This window comes from Elaeis guineensis, chromosome 1 (genome assembly GCF_000442705.2).
Source record: "Elaeis guineensis isolate ETL-2024a chromosome 1, EG11, whole genome shotgun sequence".
Classification (NCBI taxonomy): Eukaryota; Viridiplantae; Streptophyta; class Magnoliopsida; order Arecales; family Arecaceae; genus Elaeis; species Elaeis guineensis.
In genome coordinates, this window is record NC_025993.2 from 85306513 (window position 1) to 85333533 (window position 27021).

At 37.6% G+C, this 27021-nt stretch overlaps 1 protein-coding gene across 3 annotated transcripts; it reads left to right on the top strand.

The window, feature by feature from the left end:
* Positions 1 to 5148: 5148 nt before the first annotated feature.
* On the top strand, positions 5149 to 24477 carry LOC105061373 (pto-interacting protein 1). 3 transcript variants are annotated; one of them, XM_073255414.1, is made up of 8 exons: positions 5149 to 5326; positions 9958 to 10069; positions 10188 to 10438; positions 10511 to 10637; positions 22685 to 22958; positions 23139 to 23271; positions 23442 to 23528; positions 24088 to 24477. In XM_073255414.1, the coding sequence occupies exons 2-8, from the start codon at positions 9985 to 9987 to the stop codon at positions 24217 to 24219; spliced, it is 1089 nt and encodes a 362-aa protein (XP_073111515.1). In that variant the 5' UTR covers positions 5149 to 5326; positions 9958 to 9984; the 3' UTR covers positions 24220 to 24477. The 3 variants fall into 3 exon arrangements, with proteins under 3 accessions (XP_073111515.1, XP_073111521.1, XP_073111524.1); XM_073255420.1 differs by having other exon boundaries at positions 5190 to 5326; positions 9961 to 10069; XM_073255423.1 differs by having other exon boundaries at positions 5204 to 5326; positions 9938 to 10069.
* The last annotated feature ends 2544 nt before the right edge of the window (positions 24478 to 27021 follow it).

A 27021-nucleotide genomic window follows, 5' to 3' on the forward strand; every position in this document is an offset into this window, starting at 1 on the left:
GAAAATAAAGAAGTTTATTTCATTACTTTAGAAGTTCAATGCAAAAGATAGATAAAAACAAAATTACAAGGACTTCACATATCCTCGGATAGGGCCTTGGTGACATGCTCGGCCATGGCTTCGACTTCAGCTTTGGTAGTCGGCTTGACAGTAGTCGATTAGATAGTGGTCGGCTCTAGAATGGACTCAACCATGGGTGCAGTGGGGACTTTGATGATCAGGATGGACTGGGTGGTCTGATCTTCCTCCTCGATCTCGTCCTCACTAGCTTCGGGGTCAAGCCGACTAACATCGACTTCAAAAAATATTATAGTCTGAGCCTTGCAAGCCTTAAACCCAAACCTATTGTGACCATGGACCCCTCCGCAACCTCGGCCTCAAAGTCTGGTGAAGTTTTGAATTTGTCAATGACCTTCATCTTGGCTTCAACTATGGCCTTTGACCTCTCAGCCTTTGCTCGGGCCTCAACCAACTTCATCTTGTCTTTGGCAACTTTGATCTCTGCCTTATCGAATTCTAACCCTTCTTCGAGCTTGGTAATCTTCTTTGTCGCATCTCGATGACACTATGTTCCACTGCCAAGAAACCTTCAAGCTATCTGATCCTCTCCTATGTCGCTAGGAGATCGGATTTTGCCCAAGATGCCTCCTCCTCGACCTTCCTCTTGGACCCCTCAGTTGCTTCTTTAGCTTCTTTTACAATTTTTTTTTGAGCCTTAGCAGCTTGAAGCTCTCCTTCAAGCTTCCACCTGACTCGGTTGAAGCCGACCAGTTCTTTACCAAGGATGGTGATATTATGAACCAGCAGCAAAAAGGAGTAAGTCAGAAATCTTCAAAATTTATAGAGCAAAAATAGAAGTGAGTTAGAGAGCTTACCCTGAGGAGACCACCATATGAGGTGGTCAAGACCTTGTCCAAAGGTCGGGACTTCTTTTTCATCTAATTTGATGGAAGCAGCAGCATGTTCCTCAGCTCCTGGGTGAGTTGATGATCATAGAGAGCTAAATTATTTCTCTAAACCCTCCTTGATAAAGTGATGAAGTTCTCCTTAGTCTTGGAGGAGGGGGGCCCCACTCTGAGCTAGACTAATGGAGCTGGTACCACTAAAGAAAGAGGTAGCGACCCCAATCAAGTTGGAGATAGGGTTCGATAAAGAGGAGATGGAGTCAGAGGTTGGACCAACTTCGGAGTGGTAGAAAGAACTGCCCTTAGTGGTAGAGCGATGATGACTTCTAACATGTCATCAACCTTCATGGAATCTATGCTAGAAGTCCTGATTGATCAGGCAGGAACTGATAGGGCTACAGGAGCTACTGTAGTAGGGGCTGGGATAGTCGTTAGCCTGATCTTATTGTTTGCCAAAGACTCTCCTCATGAAGAGCTTGGCCTTTTCTTCAAGGCTGATTTGATAGACTCCAAGGTTGGTCTCATCGCTACAAAACCAAAGAGAAAGAGTTAGTATAAAACACTTTACACCTAAAATGATGAGAATGATTTAGCAAAAGAAGCAACCGTACCTCGATGAAGCATTGGACTAATGTCGACGTCATAGAATCTGTTCAGTCACCAATTCTTTCAACTTCGACACTTGGACATCGAGTAGCTTATTATAATCCTCCTTGTCCTTAAGAAGGATTGACTTTTTCTTATTTAGAGAAAATCAAGGATCATCTTAGACCCAGTTGAAACCCTAAGAAAAATATGAAGAAATAAAAAAAAAATAATTTTTCTAGCCATGGACCAAAGAAGAAAGCTCGGTGATGAATTTGCATCCATTTTGAGGAGAGAAGTACCACCATCCTTTTTCATAGGGGTATTTCTTCAAACTGAATAATGCTCTAAAGAGTGAAGTCCTCGGATAGATTTTGAGCCAAGCACATAGAATGATGAAAATAATGATCACCAGAATGGATGGAGTGATCTGAGTGGGAAGGACTTGGTAGAAGTCTAAGATATTTACTAGCGAATAGATGGAAGGGAAGATGAAGACTAGCTCAGAGAGTCTCCTCATACAAGATGATTCGACCCTCCAAAGCACTAGAGACATGACCATCTCAGCTCAGAATTTTTAGGCAGAAAGATGATGGGATAGAATATGAGGATCGAAGCCTTTTAAGGTCAACTTTGGTGATGGATGACTCCTTATTGTCGAGGCTCCAAAAGTCCTTGAAACTCTATACAAGACTATTTGACCTATGAGATTTAGAAGTGTAGCACTCAGATGAGGAGCCAATCTTGGTAGCAGATTGAGGAACATCCTTGAACCTAGCTTAGGGAGGAGACGATCAGAACTCCAACCACCTTGATGGTTCTTGCCCCTAGCCTCACTATTGAAAGACATAATGGGGCAAAATGAAAAAATATTGAGACCAGACAAGGACCAAAACAACAAAAAACTGGGAGGTAAAAGGGAACCAATCAAAAAAAGAGCTCAAAGAGAAAAATACTCACCAGAGCTAGAAAAGGTGACGGCACAAGCAGTGGTAGGAAAAATCCTCTGATGGACCTGGTGACGGGATTGTGGCAAAAATCAACTGGTGAAAGAATAGAAGAGGTGAAGTTACAAGCCTATTTATACTATAGCTCAACGGTCGATATTAAAACCCCCTGACCATTGGATGTTGCCATGTGGCAGAGGTTAGAGGTGTTCAATAATGTGCCTCTTCATTACACTACCACCAGATCTAGCCATATAGGCCGATCTGTGAGAAACACTACTAGGCCAATTGATGCTCAACACATGGCGACAGTTATAGGCTAGTCTACAACCATTGAATCATGTATTTTCAAATGAAAATGATGTTTTGCCTCGAGCCGCCCATCCCTCATAATTATGATGGGATTCACAAAGCACTGCATCCCTCACAATCAAGGCAAGATTTGCAAAGTGAAGCATTGAATCAGCTTCGAAATCTATGAAGCGATGCATCAATTCGGCTTCGAAATTCATGAAGCAACATGATGGTTCACTTGAAATCTCTGTGCCTTGGACAATCTACCAGAATAGATAAAAATTGAGCTCATCCCAAGGGTCGCTACTTCCTTCACCTAAGGCAGACACCTCGAGCTCGAAAATGGAGGGTAAGTATTGTAAGATTACTCCACATCAGCCTTTATCCTCGAACTTTATTTTCGGATATCATCCTCGATCCATGTCCGATGAGGTCATCGGGCTCGTATCGATCCCATGGTTGGATCCAAGTCAATGACTAGCGAAGTCCCAAAAACGTTAAACTATTATATGAGAAATGTGGGTTAGTGCCATTTCTCTTAAATTTTGGATGGTTACAACAAAACTTTAAAAAGTTATGATAGAATATGGCATGCAAGTTAATGCCACTTATTGCCCACTATCCATGATAATATTATCGACCATAATTCTCCATGGTAGTTATTGATTATCAAGATAACGTATTTTCTCCCTCTATAAAAGAAAAACATAGAGGACCCTTGGATAAGTTTTTGGGGAGTACTAAAAAGTATTCTCTTACTAATTCTCTTTTACTATTCCCAAAGCTTCAACTGGCTTAAATATTAGAGGATCCTCCGTCAAAAAATATTTGATGATCGAACTTTTCTTTTAGGGCTTGGAAGTATCTAGTCGTCCTTAGATTTTCACCGACCACCGAGCTTCATCTAGGACAAGCATCGACCTCAACTACTCCTTCTCGGATCGGAGCCTTGCGGCAACAGGAGTGTAGTGTTGGGCTACAGTAAAAAAGATGCAATGTTAGGCTAGGATAAGGGCATAGTGCTGGGCTATGATAAGGTATAGCACTGAGTTATGATAGAAAACTAAGTTATACTTATTCTTAGAATAGATGACTAAAATAAAGATAAAGATAAACTGATTGGACTGATTATCGAAACATCCCTAATACAGAAATTATTCTAATATTTATACAAAGATGATAACTAAAGAATAATTGAAATAAATAGCTGTAATACAATCTCTAGTCTTGTAACTATCTTTTTCACTATGATCTCTAGCGATTTTGATCGTTCTCTCCCACGATCTCCTCATGATCTCACTGTGATGCAACTACAAACTATGATACTTCATATCTCTTGGCTTGCTACTTGTACTGATATGATTCCAAGCCTTCAACCTACGTGTTTATGTTCTGGCTGAATCCGTCTATTCTATCTTTGTTTAAATATTTGTTGCAATGCTCTACAACCGAACTCCACTCTATCTGGTTTGACTCTCTAATATCTGATCTACTATAGTATTTGCTTACAACTACCATCTAAATTATTAAGATAGGGTGTAAGCACAAGACCAATAACATAATTTTAATGTTAACGGCAGCAATAACAACAACAACAACAATAATAATAATAACATATATATATATATATACATATATATATATATATATATATATATATATATATATATATATAATTTTAATGTTAACATTAAAATTATATATATATATATATATATATATATATATATATATAATCAAAATTGGAAAGTGCATGGTAATTAATATATTTTAAAAATTTATACATAAATTCAAATTAATTGAAGGATCACAAGCAAATAATGAAAATGCCGGATACTATTGTATAAAATATTATTATATTATTATCTGGATATATTAGGCTATTAATAATTTATATTAATTGTGTTTGGATCGCATACGTTCACGCGTGACCATGGCGTCAAACGGCTTTATCTTTGAGAAAATTTTCCAGCCTGGTCTTTCTTACTGTATCAAAAAAAAAAAAAGTCTGGTCTTTCTTTGTAGGCGCTTCGTACAGTGCCGGCGGGCAGACACCGCGTGTTGCGGACGGCGGACGGGCAGGCGGGCCCACGCGAAATACACGCGGCTTCCTCCCACACTCAATCGCTCGACCGATCTACACCGATGTATACCGTCGATCTACACGGACGGAGATTAACTCAAAACACCAAATTACCCGAAGGACACGACCGTCCTCAATGGTAGCCGCAGTTTGGTAATTTCACGGACAGGCTTTAGGTAGACCGTCCGAGTTCTGACAGCGATACCAGGTGCTCCATTCGCGTGCGCCGGTCAAACTCTCCTCCTTCGGTGAGCTTACCTCTGGCGGTTCACGCGGAGCCCATGAAAGGTGATGGTGCCGTACGCGATTAGGAGGTGAACGTACTCCGGTGATAGGCACGGCTTCGAGCATAAAATCGCGAAGACAGCGTAACACGCTCCGGCTTTTACTCCGACGCCCGTCCTGTGCCGCGCTTGCCATCCTCCGCGCCACCGACGGCCTTGGATCGCGCCGCCTCCAAGCTTGTTGTTGCTCGCCCCCCGCCCCCTTTCTTCGAGTACAAGATAATAAAGGTGAGATTTTTGCCCTAAAATCGGTTATTTGTTATCAGTTTTTGAGTCATTTTTACTCATTTCTGGGAGTTCGTGGTCGCTGAATCTCTGATCTTTGAGGTTTTTTTTTTGACTGAATTGGTTAGTATTCTGGTTCCTTAGTGGATGTCTTTTGAGTTCTGGATTTCTCTTTCGAAGTGTTGATCGTTGGTGATTAGTTCGGATGCTTGGAATTGGATTTGATTGGAAGCAGGAATTGGTTCTCGGATTTGGCCAGATAGCGATATTCTTGAATAATTATTAAAGGTGTTATGTTTGGGGGCGTCACACAATCTCTTTGCTGAACTCGGTAGCGGTATTCGCAAATTGCGATCTTGACTCTTCCTATAATTGCTTGATTTAATGATCTGAAAAATCACATTCACATGGTAACGAGTACTGATTCATAAAAGAAAGCAACTTTTGCTACGTAGGGAGGGAGGAGGGAGAGAGGGAGGGGGGGGGGGGGGGGGAGAGAGAGGGAGAGGGAGAGAGAGAGAGAGAGTAATATAAGCTTTGTTCAGTTATCATCTTACATTTTATGCGTAATATGGTGTACATCTGGTTTTGGATAAGTCTGTGGAAGTTTTATGCTTTCTTGGTCTTGATGTATATCATAATTACCTAGTGTTTCTATTGTAATTGGATGTGCATCCGTAACCCATAAATTTACAGATCAAAGTAACATTAAAAGTCACATTGCATCATGTTCATGATATATGAAGGAGTGAGGAAATATGATTTGTGGAACCACCCTTCATCTTGGATGTTGAAAGCCTTTTGGCAAGTATTTTCCAAGCTGAGATGTGGATGCAGTCTAGAAACTTACATGTGCCTTCCATTTATTTCTGCTCGATGTCTGATCAAGTAAAGATACTTGGGAATGATCACTTCATTCTGAGTAACATTTAGCACAATTTTTCACATAATTTCTTCTTCTTCTTCTCAATACTTGAGCATGAATGGTGAAACTCCATGTTAATAGAAAAGATTGTGGGATAAGTTCTTTCACATAATCATGAATGTGGGATAGTACCGTACCAGAAATGCAAGGGACATTGGCTGGTCTTAAATATGGATGGGCCCATCCTACAATTAGCTTAAGATTTTGCACTAGATTGCTTACATGGTATCAGAGCTAGCTGTCCCTTTTCTCTGCCTGCTAATCTCCCTCCATGCTCCCATTTTCCATGTGTTGCCCTTTGCTGGGTTTCATCTTGTGGGTTCTCCACGTGTGTGGGCATGTTGGAGAGTGGCTAGTCCCACATTGGAAATGTAAGTGATTTTTAAGGGGCCTTATATACACATGGATCCATCCTCCTATTAGATTAAGCTTTTGGAGTGTATTGCTAACACTTACAACCTATTACCATGTCTTGCATCAAGATTAAGATACAAATAGGAGCTATTTTGACCACATATTTTAGGTGTGCATATCAGCACTGTAATGACTGGTGCCAGTTGGGACCAACTAACTTATTTGGTAATCTCATCCTTTCTCTGATGAATATCTCAAACTTGGTAGAGAATCTTGAAAATGGTAACTTGTACTCTGAATAAAAAATGGATTGGAGCAATTAGATCTTTATAAAACAATCTACATAAAAAAATAGGAATTTTTGGATTTGGGGGCAGAATAGTTGAACCATGGTATCTTATGATTATGTAAAGAAAAACAAGTAGATAGTAATTCCATTACAGCTGTAAGGCTTCGGGTCTGAATCTACCAAACTTGGACTAGTCATGCTTAAATATTATTCGAAGAAACTAGCTTGTTTGTTTTCTTGAGTTTCTCTTCCAGAAGTTCTCTTTCCAAGAGATGATCTTCCAAATAATATGCCTAGTTGACAGAAGCTTTGTGACCTGGAATCCAGTGTTCTGGTACTAAATCAAATTCATCATCCTGTAAAGTTTTAAAAAGAAGATACCTTTTATTGAATAAAGAGAACATTTTTCCCTGTAGAATATTGCTTCATTTGATTGACAGATGCCTTAGAGGCTAGAAATAAGAAAAGACTGGAAGCAAGAATGAAAAAGAAACTTCAGAACAAAAATGCTGCTATAATTTACAATTCAATTTATTATGGGTGACAGGAGCAAGTTCAGTTTATATGTGGAAGCAGGTTCAGTGCAAGGAGTTGCTAATCCTTGCTTTTGAGGATGACATGTACCGTTGATATGATGAAAGCACATAATGAAGTATCAATTTAAAAAATCCATTGGGTGTTCAGGAAGAGAAAGACATGCTTTTGGGTGGTTCTAAGATTATCCAAGTATGTTTGATGTTACTCGTCAACTACTGTTAACTGCAGACCTATGCCAAAGACTGTCCCGATGTGTCCATTGTTTTATACTGATTTGTGTTCAACTGCAGGTGTCATTTTGTACTTTTTGGTCGATAGTAATCCTAAATTAGGAGAAGAGAATTTCAAAGGTATAGCCTAGAAGCTGAATCTTAATTACAATCAACTTCCAGCAATAAACCTTATTCAATCTATATAATTCAATAAATATTGAGAACATTTTAAGCTTGGCTCTTAACCTGATAACCGATAAAGGAAGCCCGATTCTCATCCAAAATTACAACATTGTATGATATTTGGAAATAAGTAGTGTTATTTGCAGGGAGAGGAATGCAGGTATATCTTAAGAAGCTTTGCTCTTAACTTTAGCCAACAAGCCTTAGTCTTGTTAGTTTTTGAAAGACTTTGGAGAAGTTTCTTTTTCTGGGATTTCCTAGGTGTATCTATATGCGAATTACCCTAAACAATTAGTGAACTTGCTATAATGCTGAGTATGTGCTAGCATATGGGTTAGGCAACGGTAATGGGGTATGGCATGCTGGATGAAGGGACATGCTGTTGATTTAGGAGTGGTTTTATTTTAGAAGATTTATGTTATGAACATTTAGTCCACTGTAACTAGATGGAATTAAAATTAGGACATGTATAAGGAGAGCATGGAGAAGGGAAAAGGCAAGTATTAGGAGGTTGTACATTAGTGGTGGAGTGAGGATCATTTTAAATAATTTATTGATTTATTGATATAGTAACTAATTGAACTAACAAAATGATGCCATTTTGTCTTATATGCAAGCTTACAATAGTCTAAAGCAAGGTTTTCAAAACCATCCCGAACCGAGCAGTTCGGGGCATGCCGAATTGGACCGGCGGGGAATCGGGACGGTTCCGACTTGGAAAATGGCACACGCTGGTGTCGAGGGAGAAAGAGAGGAAGAGAGGAAGAGAGAGAGAGAGGGAGAGAGACCACGACACCGTCGGAGGCCGGTAATGGCCCGCTATGGCTACCAGAGGGCGACGGAAACCTCGATAGGGCTTCTAAATGAGAGAGAAAGAGAGAGGGGGAGAGCGACTTATCGGAGGGAGGCATAGTCGGTGGAGGGCCCACTAGAGCTTGCTGGGTGGCCACCGTGGCCATCGGCCAACGGAAACCATGCGAGCGGATTTGCAGCTGTGGTACAGGGGCTACCAATCCTGTTCTTTCATTGCATTTTTTTAAAAATGCGATGAATAATGAAGCTAGCAATCGATTTATCAGTTTTTGTTTTTGATTTTTTTTTTAAAAGATAAAAACAGTAAAGTTGGCAAATGGCTTGCCAGTTTCGCTTAAGTGAAGCCGGTAAACCAATTGCCGGCTTAATATTTTTTTGGCTTTAAAAAAAAAGCCTCGTAGAACAGGGGCGATGCCCCTATTTCACGCCCACGGTGCTGCACGCATGGATTGCGCCATCCGATGGCCAATTGGAGGCCGTCCGATGGTCCCTCCGACTCCTTTCCCTCCCGTTTGTTCTTTATTCCTCCCCTCTCTATTTCTCTCTTTTTCTCTCTTTTCCTCCCGGTTCGCTTCCTTTCCTTATGTCAATTCACACCGGTCCGGTTCGGTACGGATCCGTACGAACCTATACTGCCAGCCGGCCGGGCTCCGGTACCGAGTCTGTGAATCTTGATCTAAAGTAAGAGAAAAAGATTGCCTATATCAAGCACCATCCATTTATCATAATCTAATATTTTATAGCAAATCCAAAAACTTGCATGATAATGTAGAATTTTAGAAGGAACTTCTATTTCTTATTATTAATATGGATTTGGGACAGCAATAAGAAGAAATCCCAACCCCCTTCCAGAAAAAAAGGGAAGAAATAGGTTGGGTGGCCTTTTAAGTAGTTCAGTATGTAAATACATCAAGGAGTCTCCTGTATACAGTATATGTAAAGGAGATAGAATTTATTTATAATTGTACTTTTGAACTTCTCTTATTCCTGCCCTTTTATTTGGGTTCTTATATGAGATTTGACATAAGGGTCCATGAATGTCTGATGGGCATCACATGTATTTCTTATTATAAGAGTATAAATTGAAAAAAAATGCATATATGGAGCTAAATATATAGATCCTAATGTACTCAAACATATTAAGTTAAATTTGAACCCTTCTTCAACTACACAACGTGCCATTTTTATCATAAGTTTGTGATTTGTTATTTCTTTTGCTAATTTAAATTGGGTCGCAATGACTCCCTCTAATTAAACAAGGATGAGTAATATTGCTTATTGGATACTCATTGTATTTCCAGTTTTTTTCCTTTGATTGTAGTAGGGGTTGCTTTAAGAAGAGTGAATCATGTCATGCTTCGGATGCTGCGGAGAAGATGATGTCCATCGAACGGCTGATGGTGGAGGTCCCTATATGGGAAGCCATTCAGCAGGTAATACGGATTGGATGTAGGATTTTGAATTAGCTTCAATATGTCCTAACTATTATAATTACTTGTTAATATCATCTTCTCATACATGGCTATAACTTTGAATGGCATGCATATATAGGCAATGTTGGAGCATATCGTGCTGCAGAGCCTGCCCCTAAGGGTGTTCAAACTGTAAAAGTCCAGCCTATTGCAGTTCCAGCCATTCCTGTAGAAGAAATAAAGGAAGTTACTAAAAATTTTGGTGATGAGGCATTAATTGGGGAGGGTTCATTTGGCAGAGTGTATTTTGGTGTGCTTAAAACTGGGAGAAGTGCAGCCATAAAAAAATTGGATGCAAGTAAGCAGCCAGACCAAGAATTTTTGGCACAGGTTTGGCAATCATTCCTATTATCTGAATATGCTTTCAACATGTATATGTTCTCCTTATATAAGATTATGCAGGTTTCCATGGTGTCAAGGCTAAAACATGAAAATGTTGTGGAGCTGATCGGTTATTGTGTTGATGGGAACCTCCGTGTTCTTGCCTATGAGTTTGCTACTATGGGATCCCTTCATGATATTCTTCATGGTATGGACCACAAAGCTATTTTTATTGGCTTACATTAACTTGCAATAAGAATTTTCAGTAGCTGCTGATGCGCGCTAGGGTTATTAGTTGACTATAATCGAGTTTAGAGACCTTTTATAATTCAAAATTAATGGATCTTAATTTCATTCTACAAACAGATTCAAATCTAATTAACCAAAATATTATAAAGTACACATCCAAGCCTAAGGAAGCTAATGTTTTTTGCATGTAAGTATCAAACTCAGAGCATTAATTAAACGTCAAAATTTGGCACATAATAATCCCATGATAGTGCACAGAAATTTCAAGAAAGAGGAAAAGAAAGCACCAAAATAAAGAATTCTAAGGTAGAAATCAGATGGGCGCTTGTGGTATTTAGGGCTTGTGACATTACAAGATAATGAGGCTCTCAAAAACTGAACTAAATGATGCAAGATATGGCAGATATGAGGAACATTTAAAGAGAAGGTGAAATATGAAATGAAAGCAGATAGCAAGGAGGAAAGTCACCGGATGTGAAGATTCTGCCATTAGGGAGGGCACATGCACGGGCTTTCATGGCATATAGAGAATAACCTCAAGAAGTCTTGGTCTTCGGATTCGACACCACCATGGAGCACCAAAGGAAAGAGGAAGAAGCAAATAGTGGGCAGTAGCCAGCAAATCACAGTCAAAATCTCCCTTTCCTTAAACACTAGAACCCTTTAAATAGCTTCTGAGTGTTCGTAGATTAGTTAGGAATCCTGAATATGGAAAGAGAGGGAAGGGTGGCATGAAAAGCAAAAGAGGAGTGGGAATATGTCAATGAAGTGGAAAATGGCGGCTTTCTCATTTGAACAAACATTATAATGACCGAACAAATGCAATAAAGTGCAGACTAAAAAAATGCAAAAATATTGTTAACTGCTGTACTATTACATTTATGGCTCCCTTATAATTCTGTTATTCTGAGAAGTGAGTTGTCCTTCACTCTCCTTTCTGTCCTACCTCCTGCTCCTCCGAATGGAAATGGCCAACTTTGCTCCATATGAGGTAAAAATGTTTTTTTTTTGTTTTTTTTTGCTTTTTTGCTTTGTGAATTGGTTGCGGTTTTTTGAAATATAATGCAATGCTCAAGCTCCCATCTCCATTTTGCCCTCCTTGTGCCACTCTGCCCTTTGACACCTTGTGTTCTCCATAGTTCCTTCTCCAGCCTCCTCTGCTGATGATCATTTAGATTGCAATTCTGACCTCCTCTGGTTGAAGGGGCAAGGAAGTAAAAAAAGTGGGCAGAGAGTGGCTGGGAGACATGTGATACTTTTTGTTTTTGCCAAATGGAGCTGGAGGGAGATGATATGATAATTTTTTTGACAAGGATTTGTTGGAAGGGTACTATTTTGTGGTAGAGTTGGTACAGATTAGACTAGAGCTCCTGTCAGGTAGGGGCCATGTCAGGCAAGGTCTGCAAGACAAAATTGCCTGGCCAAGCTTGGCCTGCGCCCTGCATGACTTGATTTGACTTTGGGCCAAAAACATAGAGCCAAACCTGAGTTCAAACAGAAAAATCATGAACTGGGTTTGACTAGTTGGCTCCAACCTGACAGTTGGCTTGACAGAGATGAGATGGGAGTGGGGCCAAGGGAGTGGAGAAATGGAGTAGGTATGGGATTGAAGTTTTGGAATGGAAAACAAGAGAAAAATATATGGGAGGAGATCATGGAGGTTCATTGAATGGGACCACAGGATTGAGGATTGGAGGATCGGGAGAGAAACAGAGAGGAATGAAATGACAGGGAGTTTGGCCTCTTGTTGGATCTAGGCCGAGCTTGACATGGTAGCCTGGGGGTCGGGGGGGAGGGGGGTTGGTGGGGTGGAGCAGGAGGGTGGGGGGAGTCTGACCTCAAACAGGATCAAGCTGTGTATCAAAAAGCTTGAGAGAGAGGTAAAATGTATCAGAGCTCGAGAGGAGGTATCTTTACACTAAGGGGGAGAGAGAGAGGGTATATAGCTGACTAGAGGGGGGTTAAGGGAAGAGTTGGCCATATCACAATGCTGCTGCAGCTCATGTGTTTAAGTGGTGTTTTTTGTAACCTTGAATTATCTTAAGATGACCTTCTAATCTTGGTCATCAAGATCACTTAATTTGATTTTTTTTAAAATAAATGAAATAACCTGCCATGTCATCAAAATCACTTAGGGTGTCATGTGAAAAACATGTGACAACTTAAGTGGATGGGGACAACCCCTGCACTGTAGGATCAAACATTAGAACTTGTTCACTTCTAGTCCGAATAACAAGAAAAATATGCATCAGAGAGCTCAAGAAGTACCTAAGAAAAACAAAAACTAATCTAATGCCCAAAATGGAAGTGGGCTTAACAAAATAGAATGAAATGTAAACTACTACCACACTAAGCAACTTCTGTTGTCTGACAGGATGGACATTTACTAGCATTGATAGAAGATAGCTATAGCATGTCTGTAATAATATATCACAAGGTTTGATGCAAAGCTTTGCATAAATTTGAGAAGTGGAAATGTTAAAGTCATTCAAACAAGCTAAAGAGAGCATCTCCATATTCTAGTATCCATGTAAATATCAGTCTTTTTCGCTCTCAAATAATAAAGTTTTTTTTTTTTCTCTTTTTTTTTTGTTTGGTTTTTTGTGTGTGTGTGGGGGGTGGGGGGGGGGTGTGGGCTAAATTACCCTCCTTTATAATTGACTAATCCTCTCCTGCCATACTGTAAACTTCTGCATGTCACAAAATAATGACAAGTGTAACTGTGAACTTCTCTCACCTTTCCTCTGTACTGTATTTAGATGTGTTTTATCAAATAATCTCTTTGGTTATATAATCCAAGTTCATTATGGATTTCTAAAGTTGCTCTGATCGTACCTTCCATTTCTCTGTTTGTGAGCACAAACCTTGAAAGTATGAGCTCCTGTAGAATATAATGGCTATGCTGATATCCAACACTTATTATTTCTTCAATGGTCTGTGTCCATCATTAATCAAAACGCTCATAATTTAATCGTGAGAATTTTTTGCTGCAAGTTGTTATATCAAACTCATCATAGACATGCTTAGACATGAATAGTATTTTCACACCCCAACAGCCATGACAGGTTAAGATGCTCCTGTCAACATGAAAGCTTTTTCTGCTCTATATTATCCTCCTTTTCATTCCTGAATACTTGCTTTCGCCACAATACTGCTCTCCTGCAAACTGCATGTAGCAATTTGAAAACCAACTTTATTGTGTAAGAAAAACTTTTGTGCTGAAATAGGTAGATGATGTTACATGTTGTATCCATTCTCTGATTAAGTGCTAATTTTTTATCAATTATATGTAATATTGAAAAGCAGAATAGTTGTTCAACTGGCAGTTCAAAAAATACTTAACAGTTGATTATATGTTGAGTATGCTTAGTTTTAGAATCTTCTACATTTGAGAAGATGACTTAGGAATATTCTAACTATGCTGTAACTTTGCCTTTCTTGTTTTTGAATCCACATGAGGATGCAATCCATTGTAAATTATATATGCAGCTATGTCTTAACTTGTTCTTTAATGTCTGATGCAAAAGTTTTTGATTTTAATCACAACCAAACTTGGGAGTTTGAGATATTACTTAGGAATATATGCAACAATAGCTCTAATAGTTTTGAAGTGCTTGTGCTTATTGACAATCAAGGAGCATGGATCTTTTTATCATGAGGAATTTCCACCTTTAGTGTAAGGGACTAAGTTACCCACCTAAAATCTTTAGGGTATTTGTCCTTGCTCATTTTTAGATTCACCAATTTAACTGAAAAGAAAAAGCAATGTATGCTAAATTCAAATCAACCATGTGAACATAAAGCATATTCAGACCATTAAAGATGTAAATGGAAAATAGAGTGCACAGACATCAGTCACCCTTGTTCGCTCATCAGGCTGCAAAAGGCCTAACATCCGTGGTACACTTGTTGTCAAGCAAGGATTCAAGTGTTGGTGTTGTGGGGTATGCTAAGTGCCAGTGCTGGTTGGTATAGCATGTGCCATTAGAAAAAAATAAAAAATAAAATGCAAGTAGAAAATAGGTTTAGTACTGGGACAATGAGCTTTATCTATCAGTGCTTAACTTAAATGGGTTGATATGCACGAGCAAAGTTTGCACACACTGAGATCTTTGCATACATAGGATTTTGTGGCACATGCATGTCTAGTGCCAGTGGTAGGCCAGGATAATATAGCATGAACAAGCATAGATTGGCAGTTGAATCCTTGCTAAAAAGCATCATTTCCAGATATTGGGTCTAGAATGCATATTTTTGACATGAAGGATCTTAAATTTGTCTATTAACCACCACTTTTTTGAGATCAGTTCTATATGGTTTTAAGCTTCAAACTAACCCCCCCCCCCCCCCCCCCCAACCACCAAAAAAAAAAAAAAAAAGGCTTTCCAACCTATGTGATCTTGTTATAATGCATTCAGGGTCTAAAGGCAATCAATTTTTCTGCTTCTAGAGGGTAAATAACTTCAGCACATGTATATTCAATGAACCTCCCAACTAAGAATTTGCATGTGAATAATGTGTTTAGGCAGTTTTTGGATGATTGTGAGTAGGCCACCTTGGATTATAAACTCTTACAAATAGGTCATATGATGGAGGTTATAACCTCTCAAAATCTCGGTCATTGCCTCAAGCAAACTATTGGCTTAAGTGTAGTTGTTGTGAGAGCTTATTTCAGAAACTGCAGCCTCCTACCGGAGAGATATCTGGAGTCTACGTGAACTCCGGACACCCAAACAAAATGGACCAGGGCTGTTGGAGTATTACACTAGCAGGATGACAATTGTTCCTACTAAGTGTAGGTCCAATAGTAGTTTATTTATCATAGTAATATGCGAAATGAGACAATATAAGTTAGCTTAGGAGTAGGATTGAAGCCCTTGTTATTGCTGCACCTTGAGGTCCTAATTGCCATGGTTCTGCAGCATCATAAAAAGTGATTGTAAGGGATTTGCATTCTAAAAATGCTTAAATCATTTCCATTTCCATTCCATGTTTGCTTTGCTTCTGGAATGATTAAGGAAACTTCTATAGACTTGCCGTTAGTTTTTCCAACCAGAGTCTGATGGGGTTGGTTGGCACATACACGTGGGATGGACTACACGTCTCTTGAGAGGACAGGATACCTACGTCTCTCATGTCCAAAATCAATAATTAGGCATCCAAATTGAAGATATACATCTTTGATCATTATTTATATCACTAAAAATGCCTAAAGATAGAAAATCACATGCTTTGGTAGTCTCTAACCTATGCATCATTTAGAAAAAAAAAATGAATAGCTAAAATGATATGATACCATATTTTGTTATCATCAAAGCATTAAAATCTATTGATTTTGAATCTATACACACTTTAGCATATATAGATCATGATCATGATCGGTAAGATGGATTCTTAATTTAAATACTTTATTGTGTACATAATTGTCCATTTTTGTCTACTTGATGTATAGGTTAGAGAGCACCATAATACATGACTTTTGGTTTTAGGTATTTTTGGTGGTATAGATCATAATTAATGGTGTAGTTCTTCAATTTGAGTGTCCTACTATTGATTTTAGGCATGAAAGGAGTAGATACCTTCTATTCTTGGGAGGAGCAAAGTTCATCTCTCTCTCTCTCTCTCTATATATATATATATATGTATGCATGCATGCATGCATGCAAACACGTATGCGCCTGCGCGCACACATATATATACATACATAGATGCACATAGATATATATACATACACATACTCGCGCGTGCGCGCACACATATATATACATACATTCATGTATATAAGATATATTACATATTATATTATATTATATATGTATAAGAATAGGGCCTAGCATCAATCATCAAAGCAGTTACTGTGACTACTACTTGTAAACTAATTATTATCAAAAAATTATGTGATTTGGTGATTCTTGGCCAATGCATATAGTGGTCAAAAGACCATGCATTGTTTTGTGATGTTTAAATTGGCCATGTTTGAGCACTAGATGCATCCAGGAGTCTCTAAATCAGATGATTTTTTGTCTTCAAGTAATTTAAAGATAGTAGATTGCATGCAATGACTCAGATTACTAGTAGTAGGCTCCTTATCATTTGATTAGGATTGACCTCACAGGTGCTATTTTGTGGGTATCACCACATGCACACATGCACACACATGCATACCTATATACATACATGTATATGTGTGGGTGTGTATATGGGCGCACACACGCGCGCGCGCGCACACACACACATATATGTATATATGTGTAAGTATGTATGTGTATATGTGAGTGTGTGTATGTATGTGTATATGTGTGTGTGTGTGTGTGTGTGTGTGTGTGTGTATCTATGTATGTGTATGTATGTATGTATGTAGGTATGTACAGAGGGAGAGATGGACTTTGCTACATTCAAATGTAGCCGGTCCTCCCATTCTTGGATTGGTATGGATCTCAAAAGGTAGTTAACTTTCATTACGGAAGAAATCTGCTACCTTGAAGGGAAACAAAAAAAATGGTACATTAATGAGATGCAACATGCTGCCTGCACCTGTTATTTAATGAGATGCAATGTGGCACCTGCACCTCTATCTTTCAATTTAGAACCCATGTTTTTGGCCTCTCTCTTCTTATGTGCTACTTATTTATACACCTTTAGTGCTTACTGTCCCAGACTAGGTGTTTATCCATTGAGGCTAACTATTTATCATGCACCTGTTGGTGTTTATCCTTGAGGGGTAAGTGTTTATTGACCTCTGCAAAGAAGGAAGATAGAGATGAGATCTCTCTTTTTCTGCTTATCCCTTGGAATGCAATTGTCTGCTATTCCCTTTTAGTGCTTAGCCTGGAGCATTGATGGTTTATTCCTTCCATACTTTCCTCTTATGTACTGTGGGATAAATGGGGGTTTATTCCTTCCATACTTTCCTCTTATGTACTGTGGGATAAATGGGGGTAGCATGGTTTTTGTAAGAGATAGGTGCGGGCATCGCATCACGTCTTCTTAATTAACCCATTTTATTTCTTTCCCTTTGACTTGAGGCAGAGGACTCTCTCATCAACAGAAGTTAACTGTCCTGAGATCCACACCAATCCAAGGTGGGAGAGCCGATCAGATCAAGGATTGGTTACACTCAAATGTAGAGAGAGAGGTTCAAGTTAGACTTGGTATGACTCTTTTTTTTTTCTTTTTAATTGGATGATGGGGGGTATCACATCGATGATCCGAGCTATTCGATGTAATCTATTATCTTTAAATTACTTACAAGCCAAAAATTATTTGATTTGGAGACTTCTGGCTTGTATCAAATGGTCAAAAATTGGACAATTTAAATAACACAAAATAGCTACTTGACGCATAGGTTAGGGATATTCAAATCATATGGCCTGGTGTGTAAATAGTTTAGACTTGAATCATTGATGTGGGATCCCAATCATCTAACTCAGGAAAAGGCTATATCAGTTACATCAGGTATAACCTGATCTTGACCCATATATACATATAAATATATATGTACAAATGTATGTACACACACACACACACACATATACATACATACACACATATATGAAAAGACTATATCAGTTACATCAGGTATAATCTGATCTTGACCCATATATACATATGAATATATATCTACAACTGTGTATATATATATATATATATATATATATATATATATATATAGAGAGAGAGAGAGAGAGAGAGAGAGAGAGAGAGAGAGAGAATAGGATCCAGTCGAGTGGACCTTTACTTAGATTTGGCTAGGTCATGATTGGAGGATTGGGGTCCAACATCGGTGATCCGAGCTGTTAGATGTGATATGCTACTTTTAAACTGCTTACATATTAAAAGTCATGTAGGTTGGAGATCCTTAGCTTATACATCGTGTTAAAAAAAACTTGTAGTGTTTCGTGTTATTTAAGCTGTCTATTTTTTGACCACTTGATGAATAGGCTATGCATAACTTGTTGTGTATAAGCAATTTAGAGATTGTGGATCATACTCAAAGGCTTTGATCGTCGATGTTAGACCCCATAATCATGACTTGATTGGATCGGAGACCAGATTCTAGTCAACCCCTCTCTCTCTATATATATAGGGGGGGGGGGGAGAGAGAATAGCCATTCCTATTAGGTTGAAAATCATTAATTGGGCACCCAAATCAAAGATCTTTACCGTTAATTATGATCTATACCATTAAAATACCCAGAAATAAAAAATTACATATTTTGATGATCTCTAATCTATATATCAAATGGATGCAAAAATGTATGGTTAAAACTTAAAATGATCTAAGCTCATGTTTTGCTATGACCAAAGCAATAAACTCTAATGATTTTCAACCTATACATGTTTCAACATATGTATATCAAGATCTATAAACTGAAGAAATCCTGGCTGTATTAACTCTCACTAAAGGACTACTAAATACTTATATTGACTAAAATTTCAAAAGTCAGAAGAAAGTCAATACTTAGTTATAACTATAGCTTTTGACTAATGGAAATTCATTGAGAGCCATGGGATATCAATTTCTAATCTTGAGCAGTTCTTTTTAACGAGTTGAAGATAATTGAAACCTGATATTTCTATGAAAAGCAAATGCCTTTCTAAAAGTTGGTAGGAAATTGCCACTGAGTTATAGATATAGAGTTCAGTTATGTTTTTCCCCAATATGGAATTTGACCAGGGGGTGTGTGATTTTACTTCTAGATCTGGAAAAGTCCTTTCCAACAAATCCAAGGTCATTGAAATTTGATATTTTTGTGAGAATTTCTGCCTTCTGAAAATTGCTGCTTCCATGCACACTCCAACAGATTTCAACTGTTTTCTTACAGATCTCTGAACTATATTTCTAACATGAAATACAAACAACTAACACAGACAGTCTTATGCTACGCATAGTTATATGTCAAATAATCCTAATCTGATTTCTCTATATAGTGGCCATGATTCTCAGATTTGTAAAGAAAGTAATAATAGTGGGATAAAAGAGGTTAAAGAGATCAACAATGTAAAATACATACGTACGTACGTACATATGAAATGCAAGTTGGTTTAAAGTGGAAAAAAATCCTTATGAGTAGGATAATCAAGATTATTTTTCCTTTAAATATTTAGTGGCCATGAATCCTTGTGTAAGAGAGTTATAATAGTGATATGAAAGAGATGAAAGAGGTGAAAAATGGAATAGTAGTTTTACAATTTATTTCTTTCTAGTCTCTTAAATTAAAGCTTTTGTACTCTCCTGTTTTCACTTTTGTCCTTCCCAAGCCTTTCCTCATGTGGAAGAGACTAGCATCCTACTAAAGATTGAGTTCGCTCCCTCATTTTGATATGTTAAGCATTCCATAGGGGTATGATTTCAACCTGTTGTCTCTCAGTACATTATCCTTGTCATGGCAACTTGGTATGGCCCACACACTTGTGACTTGGCTTACAAACCTCGGTGCCTAACACAATCTTGAATGCTAGCAAGATCTGCAAAAGGGGTTGTCTGTGGACACTATAAATCAATAACATTAGATTAATGACACAAATTTTCAGAATAACTGTAGGCACTATTTCTTTAGAAAAACCTTCCACTTCTCCAATCTTCATACATCCTGCTATCAGATTGAGTGGACCAGCCATGTGGAGCTAAGTAGGGGAAGTGAGGACAAGAATGCCTTTTTTGTAGAAATAATCTGATAAGGTTGTATCCAATATAGACCTTATCTGATTATCCTTATTCTTTTATCTCTTACATGGGATCATTGTTATATATTACCTCTTATCAAGATGTTAGAGCATTACCTTATCAAGCCTATGCAATCCAATCCATATATCTACTACAAGATAACATGTGGTTAGGATGCACCTTAACCATAATCACAACCATTAATTGGGTTACCTTGGTATTTTATAATTCATGTTTCTTGTCAGGCTAGTGCAACACTTGTAACTGGTGGAAGCCTAGATACATTTTATTAAAGTTCTTATGATACTTACCTTCCAATTCAAGGTTTGTCATATCGGTCGGGACTGTACCATACCGCACATACCATACCAGTACGTAGTCTCATACTATACCGACTCTCTTATATATTTGTACACCTCACTATCTCGTACTGTACCATATACCAATATTGTAATAGACTGGTATCAATATGGTATCTAGTACCGAGATGGCGAACTTTATTCCCATTCTAAACCTATTGGTAGAAATTTCACTAAATATAACCTCAGATTTTGATGTGAGGCAATTCTTTATGGAGTAATTTCACTAAATATAACCTCAGATTTTGATGCAAGGCAATTCTTTATGGAGTATTTCTACATATATTCTGGTGACGACATTAAGTCACAAAAGGTTACAGTTCCATTTGATTTGTGCTAATGTGTTCCTAGAATCGGTTGCCATTTGCCAAATTATGACTTCATGATTCAATATGATGCCATCCGTCTCTTGTGGAGGTCCTTTATGTTGATCCCATTGCTTTGCTTGCAAAGCAGGTTGTTTACTTGAGCATATTATAAATTTCTGATGTGATTGTGCATAACTCAACCGTCAACTTAGGTTGTCTAGCAAAGATACAATGATTAAATAATGCTTTCAATCAACTTAACACATGAGGAGCAAGGAAAAGAAAATTGACTTCAGAAAATAGAGGAACCCCCAACCAAGGAATATGATGCAATAGATTGTCATGCAGGCATATCAAATTGCATGACATGGAAACAAGTATGAGGTGATTGAATTCAAAAAATATTGGTTAGCTTTAGTAACCATCCTGGGGTGATCTGTGTATCATCCCTTTTCAGGGCCTCCATTTCATTTGACACTATGAAGGGCGGTATGAAATTATAAGCTTTTATAAGTTTCATTAGTTCTTTGGGATCAGATTTTAGGTTTCAAACTATAATCTAATGAACTTTTGGAAAACGTCAACTCACCCTTGATAAATTCAAATTTGGAAACTTTGTTCAATGGAAGTTAACCACATAATAAGCATATAATGATCTTCCTAGAATATGATGCTTAAACTCACACCTTTGTATCAGTCTTATATGACCACCCTATGATCTGCTATACATTCACAGCATTAGTTCTGTAATATGTCCTTATAAACTGTCAAGCCTAATGTTTGATGTTGATCCTTTTCCTATCAGTTCAAGCTTTTGGAATCTAGTGGTTAGTTAACATAAACAATATAGAGTGATGGCTTATCTGTGTGATAATCATAGGACCTGATGCATGTCCCATGGACCTAGCTAACATGTTCTTGATCTGGAGTGTGTGTCAAAGGGTGGCCAAGCAAGTGGAGGAGTTCAGAGCTAAGTTGGTGGTTAGTTGGCTAGTTTACTTTGGAAACTAAATCCTAAATAATTTGATGACATAAAGGCATCTGACCTAAGCTAAACTTGGAAATTGAATATTGAATGGAGAAAACATGATGTCAGAATAGATTAAAGATGCTACCAGATCCTAAATGATGGAAGAATCAAATCATGTTTAGGATTCTTTTTCTCTTCATGTATATTAAATGTAAAAAATCTCCTTCCTATTTAGCTATGGATGAATATGGATATATCAGGGCAAAATTTAAAAGGATTTTATATTGATAAGTAGGGGTGCATTACCATTGTAAAGCTCTCTTAAGCTGAACTAAGTCACAATTTTTTTCTTGTTCTCTTTGTAATTTGTTTCTTTTAGTTTGTTTCTTCTTCTTATCTTCTCCTTGACTTTATTGGTTGATTGTAGTTGTTCTTCCTTTTTGAGAAGACATTTTCATGTCCATTAAGATTCCATATTGATACACCTCTGAGAATTACTTGCATGAAACAATAGGATTTCGTTCAAATACATCAAACTACTTTTTAAATGCTAGAAAGTGTAGTTTGCCCTGCAGTTGATGTAACTCAACTGATGAATGCCAAACAAGGGCTCATGACACTATCTCCAAATAGTTGTGATAAGGCTTATCAATCATTTCAATGGTTATCTTTGCTACTTTAACATGCAATTGTCTGACACAGGGCGAAAAGGCGTCAAAGGAGCGCAGCCAGGTCCTGTTTTGTCATGGGCACAACGAGTTAAGATTGCTGTAGGAGCAGCAAAAGGACTTGAATACCTACATGAGAAAGCACAACCTCACGTTATTCATCGAGATATCAAGTCCAGCAATGTTCTACTCTTTGATGATGATGTTGCGAAGATAGCTGACTTTGACCTATCAAATCAGGCTCCTGACATGGCAGCTCGACTTCACTCTACTCGAGTTCTTGGTACCTTTGGTTATCATGCGCCAGAGTAAGTTCCATCAAGATTCAAGTCGGAGAAAATGTTTCAGTCTTTACTGAATAAACCTATGCTTTCACATGAGTATAGTTTCGCAAATTGAGATTTCTTCATTTAGTTTAACTTGAAACTAAATTCTTTTGCATCCTTGCAATAAAGTATTTTTAACATGAGTTTAACTCGAGCTGGCAGATATGCGATGACTGGACAGCTTAGCTCTAAAAGCGATGTGTACAGCTTTGGTGTTGTTCTTTTGGAGCTCTTGACTGGCCGCAAACCCGTAGATCATACATTACCACGAGGCCAGCAAAGCCTTGTGACATGGGTAAACAATTCTTTTCTCTCTCTTTTTTTTTTTTTGGGTTTATAATATTCTTGCAGTATTTGTTTAAGGAGCATTTTCAGAGGCACTACATTTGCTCTGCTAAGTGTAGCTTCATGGTGAGTGAACAATTATATTTTATGCCCTATATGACTAATTGACACATGATGCAGGCAACACCGAGGCTCAGTGAAGACAAGGTAAGGCAATGCGTTGATGCAAGACTAAATGGAGAATATCCTCCGAAAGCAGTTGCAAAGGTGATTACGTGGAACTTGCTCTAGTTTTCACTTCATGGAGTTTGTCCAACCTCTTTTCTTTGCAGTTAGTACAATCTGATGAATTTTTCTTGCTAGAGTTCCTTTCTCATATTCTAAACAATTTTTGTACGGAAATGTGTGATTGTACAACACCATATTTAGATTGAACCCGTCTATCTTATGAAGGATAATTACTCTTGCTCAGTATATGCTTAGAAATTTTACTCTCTTAACTCATTGAACTAGGCCAAAGTTCTGTCTAATGTCGAGTTTCCAACCATCTACTTTCATGATGGTTGTGCTGTTTTCTTCCGACGATAAGTCAATTAATTAATTGTTCCTTTTCGGTTAATGTAGTTATCTTAAACTGTATCGGACATTGTAAACTTGATATACTATTGCTTCTCTTTATGGTGACTGCAATATATGCATAAATTTTGGTGAAAACCAAATGTTGTGTCTGTAGATGTGTTTGGATGTTTATTACTTGCGTTGTTAGTCTGATTATTAGCAATGCCCTCTTTGTTTTGACCTTCTTATGTCTTTATATTGGAAACAGTTGGCTGCGGTGGCTGCCTTGTGTGTGCAATATGAAGCTGATTTCCGACCAAACATGAGCATTGTTGTCAAAGCTCTTCAGCCTTTGCTGAATACTCGATCTGGCCATCCTGGTGAAGTACCGGGATCGTGAATTCCTGCTTCTCCTACTTGATATCTTATTGGGCAAATGCATCATTATGGTTGTTGGCTGACTGATGGGTGTAGAGTATACAACATTATTCTTGAAGGATTAATGATTCCAGAACCTATAGTATGAGGATTCTTTTTTTCTTTTTGTTTTTTGTAATGAATGATGTTTATTTTTTCTGTTGAGTCCATGTGATCAAGTTTGAAAATTTCTGCAAGATGAGCAGTTTATTTCTCAATAGATATCATATTTTTGGTTGTATTTAGAATAAAAGACTGACCGACCGATCGTCCGTGGCTGTGGTCAGCGGTCGAGCTACTATTCCACCACTTTCGCTGAGAGCAGAGAAGTAAATATATTATCGGTAAATTATATTAGCAATTAAAAATGTAATAATTATAAAAGAAATTTAAAAGAAACAGATAAGAGAAATTCGACATTTATTTTACTGTTTTAAGTATAAAAGTGCAGTTTTTTTCCCCAATTTTTAAGGGATAAATGGGCGGACAATTTTTTTGAGGTCGTAAATTTTAAACTCACAAAAAAAAAGAAAAAAAAAAGGGAAGGAAAAAACGTAAGCTGTCACTGTATCAAAATTTTGGCTAAAATTCTTCAGAGGTCCTTTGTAAACTTTACATCAGTCCACTGCTTGAGCTGTGATTTTAGGGGTAGCAGCATGTCTAAACAACATTTGGTGAACGCTCCTGAGACATCTGGAATGTCCCATCCGTTGAGGTGCTGGCGATCCAATAGTAGTTTTGTGTATATCTACGTTGAGGAGTGCCGAAGCAGTCATTGAGCTGCTGTCATTTGGACTTCCACTGTAGTGAAGGCATTTCATAGTCTTCTACTTATTAAGTGAGAAATGATCAGCTACTCTACGCTCCACTCTACTCTACTCAATGAGGTCCGCAATCTCAATGAATCCTCAGAATATGTTGTTATCCCTCAATATTAATCTTAAAATTAATTTTGATGATGTCAAAAGATATTTGAGTACATTTATTAATAATATATTTAGAGAGTGTTTATAGATTATCTAAAAGTGCTTATTTATTTTATTCAAAATGTTTATATCCTCAAAGAAACTAAAAGGCCATATCCTAAAGAAAGTTCAAAGGTTATATTCTCAAAAAAATTTAAATTCTAAGACATAAGGCCCTCAAAATTGGAAGAAAAGATATTTAAGATTTGAAGGGATAAATCTAATCTAGGTATACTCTTCAACAAATATAAATTATGTTTGAGAAGGCAAGTTTAGTCAAGAAAATAAATTGGTTCAAAGAAAGCTATTTGAAACTCTCTGTGGCACGCTTGGCACGATTTGAGCCAATCCAGTTTGAAGCAGAGCTGACCTAGTATCAGAAGACAGGAAAGATAGAAATATTCAAAATATAGAATCATTTTCTGAGCCGACTAAGTAGGAAAGGTAGAAATCTTCAAAACAGAAAATAATTTTCTGAGCCGATCCAGTAAACAACTTAGTTGACTAGTCTGGAGCTTAACTAATTCAGTAAAGATGAGAGCCGACTCGTCTCAGAGGAAGACGAACACATAAAGCTTTATAAATCAACAAATTTTCTGAGCCAATCCAGAAATTCAATTAGTCGATCTAGCATTTAAGTCAGGCAACTAAGATAGGATGTGAGCCAATCCAGTCTCAAGCAAGCAGAGCAAGATAGATGCTGGATTTTTAGCATTTGGTGCAGAGTTGATTCAAAATTTCACTTAGTTGACTCAGTGCTGATGGTGAGCTGACTTAGTGTTTGGGTGAGCCAATTTAAAGAATCCGGACAAAGTAACAACTAGTTTTCCAAAAATTCCAAAACATGGCTAAATCAATCCAAATGGCTATTTTCTTATTTCAAATGGCTAGAATATTAAATGACGGTGTTTTTAAGTAATAAATATGAGAAATTCATGGATGAAACTAACTTTTGAAGAAAAGGAAGCTCATTGAGTATACATTCAAGAGAATAGTATGAGGAACCAAAAGAGAAAAAAGAAGAAATTTAAGAGTATCATAAATCTAGTCCTTCCTATATTAAGTCAGATTGAAAGAGAGGAAGAGTAATTCAATTTCAGTCAGGAACCACTGAGAAGAAGCATTAAAGACTACATCAACCTCTCAAGCATTTAAGAAAGAAGTCAAAGCATTAAATTCTTAACTACCTCGACTTCTTCAGATCTAAAAAGAGTTTTTAATATTCTTAACTCTATTTCTTGTATTCTGCTATTGTTTATTTGTAACAAGTTTTTGGGATATAGAAACTTGAGATTAGTCCAAGCCTAAGAAATTAGATGTTGTTTTGGTTTGGATTGGTATCTCTGGACAAACCAATCAGGATTGGTTATGAGCACGAAAGAAAACAATCAGTTGTAAGATTTTGGTTGGTGAGCCAATAAAAATCAACTAAGTTGGATTGTAAACCCATGAAAACAATCAGACTGTAATCTTGAAGAGGTTATAGTTGAAATTCTCAAATGAATTTGCTTGAGTGGTGGATGTAGGTATTGAGTTTAGCACCGAACCACTATAAAATCATTATGTTTGTTATTATGATTACTTTATTCTCTTTTCATTTTCATTGTATCTTTATATTTTCTACTTTTTACTTCACATACACAATCTAAATTACTTTGGGCACAAATTGTTTCAACCTTATAGTTTAATTTTATAAAACTTAATTCACCCCCCTCTTGGGTTGCTGTCCCTGAAAAAAATGGTATCAAAGTAGGTACGCAACCTAATTAATCTAACAATCAAGAATTAAAGATCAATGGCTGCTCCAATTGGTACATCTT

Bases quoted from the DNA above. Each gene is read 5' to 3' on its own strand.
- LOC105061373 (XM_073255414.1), top strand. From the start codon at position 9,985: ATGTCATGCTTCGGATGCTGCGGAGAAGATGATGTCCATCGAACGGCT. The intron at 10,070-10,187 runs GTAATACGGATT...ATGCATATATAG, and splicing joins TATGGGAAGCCATTCAGCAG to GCAATGTTGGAGCATATCGT. The intron at 10,638-22,684 runs GTATGGACCACA...TGTCTGACACAG, and splicing joins CCTTCATGATATTCTTCATG to GGCGAAAAGGCGTCAAAGGA.